Genomic DNA, 14,155 nt, shown 5'->3' on the forward strand with positions numbered 1-14,155 from the left:
TTCCGTCGGTCTTAGTACACGATGTAACTGCAGAAGAGTCAATCTTTAAATAGGAAAATTATCGAAACTCTTTGGTCATTTTTGAGCGAGATGCTAACGGTCTAACTTAATCCGATTCAATGATCTATGCTAAACTAAGATAAAAGTGCTACCGCCAGACCCAGAGATCGGCTGAATGGATTAAAAAAACGGTAAAACTCAACTGTTTAACTCTTGGGGAGTTGTAAAATGAGCCTATTTCCAGAGGTGTAAAATACTTGAGTAATTTTACTTGATTACTTTACTTAAGTATTATTTTGGGGGATTCTTACTTTATTCAAGTACAATTTAAACTGACTACTTGTATTTTTACTTGATTACATTTCTGAAGCAAAAACAGTACTTTTTACTCCTAATAATATTATTTCAACTTAAAAAGTACATTACATTTTTATTTTATCTTATGCACATTAAATATGGTAAACGGAAGCTCAAAAGTGTGTGCTTGACGTGAGAACCAATGATCATTGTTTTCATGCATCAAGCACACAGTTCTACTTCAGTTGTGACTTTCATCAGCTAAATGTCTGGCTTCAAAAGTTCACCATCAAATCTGAGGAAGCATGTTGAGGTAGCAAAGTTGTGTTTTCCCCCAAAAAAGTTTATTCATTATTCTTTCTGTTTTGATAGAGCCATTAGCTGTGTAATATATGGGCAGAATGCACAAGATTGAGTGCAAATAAAATCTGTGATGAAAATTGAAATAGAATTAATATTTTTGTGGGATTTATTATTTTTTTTTTATTAAATGTTACAAATATCCAAAAAGTGTTTAAATGAACATTGTATGTTTACTTATGTTGTGATGTTCTTACCAGGTAATGGATAAGTTGTATTAATAATACGTTATTATGTGACACATTGAGTAGGAATTTGGACTCTCAATGAATATATATTTTTTAAAATCTTAATAATTACATGATTTGCTCATTAATTAATATAATTAGTCACTAATAATTATGTAGCAATATTTGCTGAGAAAAACCCCAAATAAAAATGCCACAAATAAACAATTAATAGATGAATTACCCTTTTAGACAGTGACGTAGACAACACACACAAAAAAGTGGCCTTTCAAGACGTTAATGTTGTATGTTTTAGTTCTATGACTCTCCTCATTAATTCAGCCCATTCTTGCATTATGTCTGGAATATGTTTCTAACCTCTGCATCAAATTGTTATTAAAAGTGATAGTTCACCCAAAAATTAAGAACTTTTAATTGAATATCTTTACTTTCACATGAGTGAAATTTCTGAGTACTTTTTACACCTCTGCCTATTTCCAAAAAAAGCGGAGTGTTCCTTTAAGTGAAAATAAACAGCCACGAAAGAAAATGCATGTGTAACAATATATTGGATCCGGATGTTCGGAGAAGCTGCCTAATATTCCTCCTGTCTGTCATCCATGTTAATCAAACAGTATAATCTCTCACTGCTGTTGACTAAATCCCTTTTGTAACTTTAATAAGAAGAAATACAGTGCTGCTTGAAAGTTTGTGAACCCCTTGCAGAATCTGTGAAAATAAACTTTCAAGCAGCATTATATATATATATATTACACAGCTAAAACTTTTTCTCCTATATTGCTTTTAATAAGTTTCTTATTCTTATTTCATCGCTGACTGTTTTTCTCTTTCTTAGGCTTGTTTTAGTTTTTTCGTTGTCATGAATTAAAACGACTCCTATCATATAACATTTTGGTCATTTTAAACCAGCTACCAAACAAGCTAACATTATAATTGCTAGCATAAAGGACTCGTAGAAAAATGTTAGTCAGTCGTCTTTTTTTTGACTAAATTATTAGCTAATGAGGGGGGTCCTGACCTCTCTGCAATTTCTGCCTATGCCTGGCAGTATTCTTAATACTGTGATTGCAATGCTGTTCAATGTAGTGCTTTGCTTAGTGTGCTTTGCTTGCTGTAATTTTTGGTGTAATTTTATGTGTCAATTGATCAGCAAGATCTAAAACAGGAAATTTCCTGTTATGCTGAGCTGGTTTCAGTGAATTCACTAAAGCTTTTTTTCTTTTTTCTTTTTTTTTTAAAGCTGTTATGAAAGTGATTCGTAAAATCCAAGCCTCATCAGCTATTTTGAATGGAATAATTCACTGTCACTGGAAAGCTTTGAAATATTTGAATATGTGCATGTATAAATGTCTCCATGATGTTAAGATGTCCCGTCTCCTACAGTGCAAAGTAAATTATCTTGGTTTGATCATTTAATACTGTATCTTACTCTGGCATATGAGATTACAGTATCAACATCCATGGGTTATTTATCTTTAATGTTGTTCAATGAATGGAAAATCTATCAAATTATTGTACAGCACAGATTTGTCAGTGTTATAGCAACAAAAACAATTGTATGCCATATATGAATTCCACAAGGAAGACTACAGACTTTATGGGCACTTCCTGTTATTTTGGGATTATCATGACAGATTAATTTAAATATTAAATGTATTCAGTATTTAAGATTTAGCACTTTTTTAAAGCAGAATGTTGTCCTGATGATTGATCCCTTCACAATTAGGTGGAATGTTTTATTATTTCCATTGGTAAGCAGTTGCCTTAAATACTGCAGTATTAAACTGGATTTACTTTACTTTCATCCTCTCATTTAGTAATATGTCCAACTATATGATATTCCACTAGCTACTTTTTTGCGAAGTTCAACACCACTACTGGCCACTAGATGTCAGTAAGGACGCTTGTAAGTATGCAAGGTGCTAGGCTGAATTAGGAATAGCATACTACTCTTAGGTTCCAGCATTCCCATGACCCTACAGAGAATAAGTGGTTTGGAAAATGGATTCATGGATGAATACTGTTCCTACTATTTTCTTCTGCTGTTTCTTAGTACAGTCAAGTGGTATTGCAAATTCAGCTGTACAGCAACATTTAACAGAAGTGTTGTGCCATTCATTTTCTTTCTCTTTCTTCCCACTGTTTTTGCTGTTACTTTCTATTAAGAATTAAGTCAGAATTTGACGTAGTATGAGTGCCTCAATTTCTTGTTTGCTATGAATGGTTGTGAACCTGTTACCTAAATTGAAAGTCAGTGATAAATGCGGTTTATGTTTCTGTAGCCACCTGATAAAAGGTCAGTCAGAAAACACAGAGTGATTACCTGCAGTAACGGTATGCGTCAGCTCTTAACATCAGGACGTTTCCGTTAGCATAAACATGACAAACATATACGGTTACTTATGTTTGCTCTTATGATGCAAAACTCTTCATATGAAGCATCAGTTCTTGAGGGATTTCCTATAATGGCTTACAATTAATCCAAATTGATTTTGTGGTAAAACAGGTGACTCACAACAGTTTAAATATATCTTTATTTTATTAAGACAACAATACAATGAAAATCACAAACTGACCGCAAAGGTCTACTTTGCAGCATGACATTTATACATCATGCAAATATGCTAAGAAATATGGTCTAAAATAGCTCTTTGTAAATAAATTATTCTCACGTAAACTCTAAGGAAGCAAAAACTTTTCAAACTGTTTTTAGAGTCAAGTAGTGAAGATTCTTCATTCTTGAATCTATGCAGCTGTCCCGGTTTTAGAACTGTAATAAATATCTGTCTTGGTGTGTTATCAGTGGTGCTGGAAACTTTCTATCCATTCAAGAAGTGAATCCAGCTCTCCGATAGCCTTCACTGCTCCTGATGTCTGATTAAGCTGAAAGACAAAAAAAAAAAAAAAAATTCTGTTGTGGGGGTGAAAAGTCTGTAGAATTTGGTGAAATATATGTTAAACTGAGCTGAGAATATAAGTATTGTCAGATTAAATAAAACTTTTAATAACCTAAAATAAAAGAGAACAATTTCATGAATGATGGGTGTTAAAAAATCGGAAGAAATCTGTGAAGCTTTTTACAGTCTGTGTTGGCGGACCTATTATTATATGTCCTGTCAGTGAATTATGTCTCTTACCTTGTCATATGTGGTTTGAATGGCTGTGAGTTTTAGTTTGGCATCTTCCCCGCACTCGCAGTGTGCATTAGCATGCTTTTGGATAGACAGAAACAGTGACATGATTAGATTAGTCTGTCTCTGTCTCTATTCCTGTGCTTACACCCCCTTAATCCTTCACCAGTATTCTAAAATACACATAGCTTGATTTCATTTACTGTTGCTTATTGATATATAGATAATCAAATTTGCACGTCCATTTATTCGCAGACAGGTATATAGGTCAAAGTCAGTAAAATGGAAACAAGAAAAGTCCCAAATATTGTAACTTACAAATTTTTATGACTCAGCAGTGTTTTAGTCAAATACCCTCTGCAGAGATTTCTGATGCCATTCAAATGCCAAAGGAAGGTGTTTGACCTTGACCTTTGTACAAAGATTTTCGAGTTACGATAGTGTGTGGGACTTTTCCATTTTTTCCAGTCTTATAGATAAAACATTCTTTAATTAGAAGTGTTACATACACACACTCGCAGGTCCTTGGTGATATTGAGGAAGGAGTTGGCCAGAACACTGGTGGTTCTGCGATGTAGGGAATGACTGCTGGTGTAGTTGATAAAAACCTTATCCATATAGAAGTGAAGGAGCTGCCTGAGGAAACAGCAGCTTTCTGTAGCCTAATAATGGGGAAGAAACATAAATCACTGATTTTTTGATAGTCTTGTGTAATATGTGGTATATTTTAATTATCAGTTGATTCTACCAAGGTTTTGATGCTATATTTATAATACATTATAAGTTTATTTTTAAGGCATTATAATGAATACATAATGCATTATATAAAAAAAACAACTTGTTAATATGTTATATCATCTTATAAATAATCATAACAACAATTATAATACATTCTAATGCTTACGCATTTGTGGTTATAACTTTTAAGATTATGATTATTTATAACACACAATGAACACCATATTAAATCTACTTTTACATTTATAATGGACTATATATCATGACATTTTTTATTTAAGACCTGCACGGTATCTTACATCTTGTAAGTGGTTAGATGTGGAGTGTTATTTCAGTGTTCCCTGTGAGGCTAATATTACTTTTGATGTGAGCTAGTTAATAATTTCAACTGAAACAATGCAATGTTTATATGTTAGGTTACATTTTATTTAGTCTATTGACTATAAGCGACTTTGCTACTACATGTCAACTAACTCTCATTAGAGTATTAGTATGCTTAGGTTAAGGTTAGGGTAGGTAGAATGTTGATGTACTTGAAAAAAAAACATTATTATTATTATTATTACTATACTCATAAGTGGTCTTTGATTGCTTTAAGTAAATTAGCATAAGAAAGATGGCAAGATATGAGACTTATAATACTTTGACTATGAGAAATATACTCCATTGTAATTTACGTGGAAACAACGTGTTCACTGTGTTATAAATCATCATACTCTTAAAAGCTATAATCACAAATAAGTAAAGATTATAATACATTAAAACTGTTCTTATGAATATGCATTATGCATTCATTATAATGCCTTAAGAATACCCTTATAATGCATTATAAATAGGCTTCATAGAAAGTGTTAACAAATCAGTTTTTTTTTTATGTTACCTGTAAACTGTGCATCATATCTTTTCTAAGTAATCTGGTTGTCTTGTGATCATCTCCTGAAATCTGTCAAAACACGAGATAATACAAGGTTGCATTACCGTTGTACTTACTACATAACCTTAAACCACAGACGCAATAAAATGAGGCCACCTCAAAAATGGCTTTGTTTACATGTGAATGTTTTTGCCAGAGATATGATTAATCAACTTGACAAAGAGCTGAAGACATTGGCAGGAGTTTCCATGGGTTGACTGAAGTATTCCTTTTGCTCTTTTTTGCTTTGTCATGCTTAAGTCATCGGCATGTTGAACCCGAAACATGAAAAAGCATGTCTTGCCACATACTGCTCTTTTGATTTAAGCATTCAGAGTTCTAGAAGAACTTAAAATAAATCAATAACCTGTTGGTTGACATGTCAAACCTGTCAAGAAATCCCACTGACGTCATCACCGATGACGTCTTTGTTATGGTGGGAAACTGACTTGGCACATTTATACATATTTAACATGCATCGAACCACCAGCAGATATTTTAACAGAAGGAAATGCTAAAACTAATGCATGACTAATGCTAGACTGTAAATGGGCTCACCATGCTTTGCCGGATGTGCTGGAAGTGGTGCCTGAGTTCATGCGTGTGTATGTTCACTTTACAACTGCCCAAGTGAAGTCTCCGTCCCTGAGCGGTGTCCCATAGACCACACAGCATGGTGCATACAAACAAGCTATATATGACGAACGAGTCCTTCATTATGCTACTGACAGTTCAGCCTGAGACAAAAAGAAAAGAGTCAAACGTAAGCATATAAGTGCCACATAAATGTAATAATGTATGTGTCTTGTATAGGATAAAATAAATATGCTATTACCTGGTGAGGTCCGAGGTACACGTGTTTTTCTTCATAGAATGATGTGCACCTGTGCATGGTGATGGCAGGTGCTCTTATAGTGGGACAGGAGGGGAATTTTGACAGGTATTCCTTGATTCTCTTCTACCTCCCATTACAGTAAAAGGAAGTTGCATGGCTTTGCAAGATTATTAATTCATCACTATGGGAATTGGCGTAAAGGGATGAAGGACTTCCGTTCAAACAATTAGTGACGTACATAATCTTACTATACCTGTAGTGGCATGTTACAATGTGTAGTTGTGAAGTTATATATATTATACACTACCATTTAAAATTTTGGGGGTAAGATTATTTACACATTTTGAAAGATGTTTCTTATGCTTACCAAGGCTGCATTTATTTGATCAAAAATACAGTAATATTGTGAAGTATTTTTGTAATGGCAAAGCTAAATTTGAAGAAGCCATTACTCCAGTCTTCAGTGTCACGTGATCTGTCAGAAATCATTCTAAAATTCTGATTTGATGCTTGATATCTCTAATTATTATCAAACAGTTACACTTAATGTTGTGGAAAGATTTTTTTTTCTCTCCTTCAGGACTCTTTGAGGATTGTAAAGTTTTTTTTTTGTAACAATATAAAAGTCTTTACTATTACGTTTGATCAATTTAATGCATCCTTGCTGAATAAACATGAATTTCTTTGAAACATTTTTTTTACTGACCCTACTTTTGATATTATTTTGTCGGGAATTAATAACTATTGGGATTTTTTGTATTTACATTTTTAAAAATGATAAATAATGACTTTTCTAAATCATAATGAGGAAGAAAGACTGCACACTGCTTTTACTCATCATTCAATCATTTGGTTATTCTTTATTTAAAAGGCATATTACTGTATACACTTACCACAGGGACAGTCCCCCAGGGGCCTTGTGGATAAGGGACTTGGTCAAGTGTTAAGCGTTTGTCATATCACTTCTGAAATTTAAACCTACTAGCTTTAGCTTTACCAGCATCTCTAAATCATTGCGTATATGTAAATCATTGCGTCTGATAAAGACTGACTGAAAAGTCGGAGTTTCCTTTTCAATCAAGTGTCTTTTTTTTACCTTTCAGTGCAGATCACATGAACAGTTGCGTAAATAAAATTTCCTTTAGTGACCAAAAATAATTTTCCTATTTGACGTTTAGTTTATTTATATTCATTTTTTTTTCTGTACGGGACAACTTATTTCTTTCCTACATTATTGTGTTATGTGACAATGTTTGTTTACTGGTTATGTCATAATCAAATGACCAGCATTGCTTGCTTTTGAAAGTACGTGGTCCAGTAGAAGGATATTTCTGCTACTGTTGCGCTCCATTGACAGGAAATAAGTTCAGACCTTTACTCGGTTTCCTGATGCTGCAGGCAGTTTGTTTTCTTTTTGTCCTTCCTAACAACGGTCGCTCTGAATGTTTGCCAATCAAACCAGTAATGTAGCAATACAGGTAGCTGTGTGTGGAAAGACTTCTTTGCCCAGCAAGGAAACAAATTACATGAAATACATGTTAGATTAATAGTTTGAAATGTTAAAGATGTTGAAACACTACATTCATTTGCAGTCAGTGAGCAGGAAGGGAATACACTAATAAAACACTAATAATTTATCATTAATAGATATAGAAACAGAAAGGTTCTTCAGATGTTAAAGGTTCTTTATGGAACCATTTAGACAAAAAAGGTTCTTCAATGGCATCATGAAGTACCTTTATTTTTAAGAGTGTATTCTGAAAGTTTTTTATGTACAATTTTCATAATTTATCTACATTTTTTGTTTGTTTTGTTATACAATTCTTTTGTGTGTGTATATTGGTTATTTTGTATATAGCATAACTCATTTAGAGAATTCAATATAATTTACTGTACGCAATATGAAGTACAAAGTTCCCACAAGGTGTCAGTATAAACATAAAAGAAAAATGTGCCATGTTTATTTGGCTTTGGAAAAGTAAGAAAAAAGTGCTGCTTTTAAGAGCTGTTGGCTGAAAGATTCTTTTAAATTTCCCCAAAATGTTTTTTCTATGGAATCCCACTTTTGGAGCCTTTGTTTTTAAAGCTGTATAGTAAAGTATACAATAAATCTGCTTGTTGCCTGGCTTTATTGTTGTATTCTGTGTGAAATCTAGCATGCAAATTCTACATATTCTACAAGTGACTTTCAAAGTATTTTGAAATGGAACATTTTATTATATACATATTTATTTATATAGAATACTGACACAAGATAAATGCAGGACTACATACAGTACCTTAAAAACAAGGGCACATTAAGGACATTTTCAACTACACAGTAGTTACGTTATTCCCCCGTTTATCATTTTGTTTCATTGTATTTTAGTCTACCCCATTTGGACCAATATATTCCTCAACTGTAACTACGCTCGTTGTCTGTCTCACACAATAAGTCCGTTAATGTACCTTTATTTTTAGGGTTTAATTCCACTCAGCCATAGCTGCTGCTTCTGTTTTGTATAATCACACAGAAACGTTTAATGCAGAATACTCATGCTCAGTTGTATTCAAGGCAGGACATTCAATAAATATGATGCATTGAAGGTTTTTAGGTTACACAATGAAACATTCCTGAATGTAAAGGGAAAAAATTGCATTGTTTAAAAATGCATTCTTTACTTGTATCTCTGGTACTGTTTGATTCAATCAGTACTGTCAAGTAGACAGGAAGGCCTGGTTGTGCACAGGCATTTATGAATCTGTTCATCACTCAAACCATCTTACATTACTATAGCATAAAGTTGTCTGAAGCACATGACGACATCTGAGGGGATGGGAGGACTCAAGTGATTGCCATCCAGACGCAGGTATCTCAGTTTGGGTGCGCCGTTCTCATCATGCATGTTGAAAGAGTTAGAAGGACAGATCTCCGTGCCGTTTAAACCTGCAAAGATAAGCAAACGTGTTATTTTGGAGAAAATGTTCTGTGGCACAATAACAAATCGAAATGAAGTACATACTCTCAATGCTATTGTGGTTGAGGTGAAGTTGCTCCAGCTCGGAGTTGAACAGGGGAATAGAGCTCAGCTTGTTATGGGACAAATGCAAATCCAACAGCGAGCTCACGTTGAATACCAACTTTGGAAGACCTTTGTCGCTAAGCTGGTTGTAGTTAAGTCTCACAAAGGCCAGGTGTGTGAAATCCTTAAAGTAATCTTGTGGAATCTCCTCAATGTTATTTCTGTCCAAGAACAGTTGGAAGACGCTCTTCGGTATATTAGCAGGCATCTTCCTAAGGATGTTGTGGGCCAGGTTGAGCTGAATCAAGTTCTTCAGATCTTTGAAGATGTTCTTGCCCAAGTTGCTGTCGCTGATCCTGTTGTGATGCAGATCCAGAAGTGCGAGATGTTCCATCTTGCTGAATGCTCCTGGAGGGATCTTTGATATTTGGTTGCGGCTGAGTCTAAGCTGCTCCAGACCGGCCGGCAAGTCATCAGGCACCTCCTTTAGCTCGTTCATCTGCATATAAAGGTATATGAGGTTTGGAAGCTTCTCAAACACTTGTTTCTCCACCGAACGGATGCGGTTATTTCCGAGATTTATCCACTTAAGCTCAGTGCAGTTTTTGAAGGGGTCTGCGGTTACTTGGTCAATGTAGTTGTTCTGTAGGTACAGGTAGTGGGTGCGGAACGGGATGACCGGGACCTTCCGGAGGTTGCGGTTTTCACAGTACAAGGCATTTGGGTAAGATGGTGGGCAGAAACACTCTCTGGGGCAGTCTGGGAATTCAGAGGGGGGGCCTAAGATCGGAGGGGGGAAGTCTGTGGGTTCCTGGGGTTCGGGCTCAGATTTTGGGGCAGGAGGAGATGGTTTCTTGGGGGCAGGAGGAGATGGTTTCTTGGGAGCAGGAGGTTTCCTGGTGGTAGATGGACGGACAGGCTTTGGTCTTGGTCTTCGCTGGCCACAGACATCCGTGATTAGAAGAAGGACAAGAAGAGAGCAGTATGCAAGCCCAGCTTTCATGGTCCTGAACAGAGAAAGACATTGTCATTTTGCTTTATCCTCTGCTGATCACTTCTTTCACAAATAAGTTGCTTCTTTTTTTTTAAGTAGTTAAATTAAAACACTATTTTTTTTATTTATTTAGACTTTAGTTTGATTTTGGAAGATGGTAAATAAGTAGACAATTTGATTGTAGATTTTGGTCTCTTGGAAAATTGAGCACTTTTTTAAAACATCTTTGAGATCTCTTTTGAAGTTCTACAGGAGACATGTCATGTTTCTGTTATTCGGTTTCTTTTTGCATGACAGAGCTACAGACTCAATTTTTGCTGTCAACTTTGTCAAAGCATGCAGTCGTGTATTCTTCCAGTTTGGCAGGATTATTATGACTTCTACAGACACTGGTAAAAAAGCAGCTCTAGATTTACAGGTTTCTCTGCACAGGCTCTGATAAAGACTCTATTGTGCAATGTAAGACCTAGGAAAGAGTGAGTCCTAATGAGGGAAACAGGCTAAACACCCAGGGGAGCTTAGAGGAAACCAACGGCTGGAAAAGTTGCAGCGTTACTATGCTGTCTGCACCTCTGTGTGGCAGTTTTTGCTGTAATTGCTGATTGCTAGAACAACAAAAACATTACATAATTACTCAGATGATACTTATAAATCTAGATCAAACAGAGTAGCCAACCCATGTTTTTAGGATGTTTGTCATTAGTTTATAATTGAGTTAGTTTGCCAGCAGTAGAAAGTATTAAGATGAGCCATGTTGCTTGATTTTCTTTTCAGACAATATGAACTTTTTTTTTTTTTTATTATTTATTCATATAACTCATATTTCAAAAACGTGTTGTGTTAATAATGCCTCTCATCAGGCCAAACAGTCTCATTGAGGACTATTTATCTGCTTCTTAATTCCTATATGATAACAATGACTGCTACCACAGCTTCAGTAATTCAATATCAGTCTTGGTGAACTTGAACTTAAATCCAATCCCATTAAAAAAGGAAGGACTTTTATAATTTACAATGTTATGCAACATATCTTTTGGGCTTATGTCTGAACTTTGAGTGGAATTTTTTTTTTTTTAATTTAGCTTTTTTTCTGGCTTTTCTACTTTGTAGTCACAAGTCTTTTGGATCATTGTCTTGATTACCTAACTGTGCTTCAGATTGCATTTTTGTGCCCAGATTTTCTCTTTAGGAATGTTCTGATACAAAGCAGAATTCATGGCTTTTTTCAGGGTCCTCATAATTTCATAAGTAATTTTAAACCACTCTTAGAAATATTTTGGCAGGTTGACTGCTGGGAAGTGATCTCAAGTTGAAGATTATTGTTCTTACTATGGTTTAGTGGAAAGAAAATGGTTTTGTAAAATAAACAGACTGATAAATTCCAACATCTTTTTTCTGCCCTGAGCTCCCATCAGGAATTTCATTTAATCACTCTTTTATACAGCACTTGTGAAAAACACAGTGCTGGAAACTTAATGGTAAAAATCAGTGAAATGATATTAAGCAGGGTTTATTTATTTGGGTTAATAAACCTAGTGGGTTAAAACATGTCTACAGATGTAAACACTGCGAGGCTTGTTTACACAGGGTGACGATTGTCTAATATTAGATTTGATTTGATTAGATGGATCAGACCCTAAAAACGTCCATTGTGTAGCCTAGACAAATTATTTCACTGGAGAAATTCGATATTTTATGCATCCTATGCAGAGACTCACACCCAGGCACAAAACAAGGAGAAGTGCATCGGGTCTGATGCATGATCACAATCAGATGTTTGGCTGAAAGTGCCTGGCTGGGTGTCAGCTGCATGGTCATGGAGAGCAGGCAGCAGCGCTCGGGTCTTGAGAGAAAAGAAACCTGGGAAAGTGTTGATTTGTTTAGTTCTATTCTGCATGCCTGCTTTAGGTGGGGTGCAAATGAGAGTGAGATCCTATCTGGGCATTGAGAAAAGCTGATTTATTCAGAAATGCTGATTGACAAAGCTAAATTATATTTGTGACCATATAAGGAGATTTAGGTCATTACTAGGCATGAGACAAATGCATAATAACAAAAACATGTTATGAGTCAGTGCTGGCAAGACTCAAAATAGGAGGGAACTGTTGAGTTTTAGATTTGGTCGAAAGATGTTAAAAAGACAAAAGAGGTCCCTGGGATATATTAATTCTGAACCAAGAGAATGGATCAGACCAGAAACATTACAGGTCTGATAGCTAGGCAGTTGATATGATTAATGAAAATGTAGCAGAAAATCAATAAAAAAGCTTCTTCTGACATATCAGGTGCAAGTTTGATGAATGTAATAGATGCCTAATAGGATCCCTATAGCCAGACTCTGTTATAAACTGTTGGGTATTTTCATCATTTTGTTTTCAGCTGGTTTCTCATGTCTTAAAATGTACACACTTTGATAGATCAGACAGGAGGATAGACCTGGACAGGTCAAAGGACAGGTGAACAATGCATAATTCATGATTGTTTTGTTAAATTACATTTGTTTTTATTATCTTTTTATGATCTATTATATTTATTACATGTATATTTTTATATTTTATATTATTGTTTACAAATTATTTTAATTTAAACTATTTTCAATAATTAGTTGTTTAATTATTTATTTATTTATTTATTACCTGTTTTAGCACTGTAACCCGAGGTGTTAATGCGAAAAATCTGTACATTAATTGAGCTCTTAAGAAGTAGGTGCAAGAGTACCGGAAGGTACTGAGTGAACAGCCAAAGTTATCATGCTATAAGCTTTAACTAAACTTTTATAAGTGTGCCATTTGTGCCATTTCTTGCCAGCATCCACAGATTTCCTGATTATTATGTATGTATTTATGTTGCTTGTCTCGCTAGAGACTGATTTATGGCTGTTTTGAAGAAACAAAGGGTTTCTTACCTGTTGCTGGTTCCTGCCCTCGTTTGATGAATCCTCTTGCTTTCACTTCACTCTCACAGAGTTCTGCTCTCCCACCTTGCTTTCTCCTCCTCTCTCACTCTGTTTCTTTCCTCCCCTCTTTCCTCCGTACTTCCCCTGTTCTCCTCTGCTAAGCAGGCTGCCTATTGGGTTGTTCCCTCTTTTCCTTCTGAAGGTCAACAATTCTGTCTCCCTGCCCCGCCTTCAGGGAAAGGGCCTCAAATTAAATCGAAACGTCCATCCCTAACCGGGATCTGTTCTCCCCTGCTGTATACATGCATGTAAATGGGTGTGAATGGAGGACTACAGGGCTGGTGGGACAGGGTGGAGATCAGTGCAGAAAGCGTGGGGTCAGAATTCTTTCCAGCGCCATCCTCTGCCCGATCACGTGGATCCTTGGGATACTTCATCAAAATCATGTGCTTTTTTATTTAGTTTAAAACCACAGAGTATTGGATGGTGTATGCCTGATTTTCTCTAAAGTAAAAAAAAAAAAAAAAAACCTCTAATCACATGATCTCCCATATTTGGGATTGTCTGACTGTGATTCTCAGTGCTCTAGGTTTTAGGCTATATCTCTCTCACAGTTACTTTTTCTCTCTTTCTTGTGCTTTCGGGCCTTGTGCAGAGAGCTGCAGCTGCAGAGAAATGGTGACGAGATGTGAAAAACATGGTTTTTATTCCCATTGAAACCTATTTATCTCGCTCACTCACAATTGCACATTCACACTGTGAGTTCAGACTCGTGCTTATATTTTAAACCCAAAAGCACTT

At 35.4% G+C, this 14,155-nt stretch overlaps 2 protein-coding genes across 2 annotated transcripts; both read right to left on the minus strand.

The window, feature by feature from the left end:
* Nucleotides 1-3,375: 3,375 nt before the first annotated feature.
* LOC306854785 (interleukin-20-like) lies at nucleotides 3,376-6,302 on the minus strand (the record flags this gene model as incomplete). Its single annotated transcript, XM_079393016.1, has 5 exons — nucleotides 3,376-3,728; nucleotides 3,983-4,057; nucleotides 4,486-4,638; nucleotides 5,595-5,657; nucleotides 6,186-6,302. 5 exons carry the CDS (start codon nucleotides 6,300-6,302, stop codon nucleotides 3,645-3,647), a joined length of 492 nt encoding a protein of 163 aa, XP_079249142.1. The 3' UTR covers nucleotides 3,376-3,644.
* Nucleotides 6,303-8,183: 1,881 nt separating this feature from the next.
* LOC306854808 (prolargin-like) lies at nucleotides 8,184-13,759 on the minus strand. The gene is made up of 3 exons (XM_079393036.1): nucleotides 13,364-13,759; nucleotides 9,465-10,471; nucleotides 8,184-9,388 (listed from the first exon to the last, which is right to left on the minus strand). Exons 2-3 carry the CDS (start codon nucleotides 10,465-10,467, stop codon nucleotides 9,225-9,227), a joined length of 1,167 nt encoding a protein of 388 aa, XP_079249162.1. The 5' UTR covers nucleotides 10,468-10,471; nucleotides 13,364-13,759; the 3' UTR covers nucleotides 8,184-9,224.
* Nucleotides 13,760-14,155: the final 396 nt, after the last annotated feature.

This window comes from Barbus barbus (assembly GCF_936440315.1).
Source record: "Barbus barbus genome assembly, chromosome: 35".
Lineage (NCBI taxonomy): Eukaryota > Metazoa > Chordata > Actinopteri > Cypriniformes > Cyprinidae > Barbus > Barbus barbus.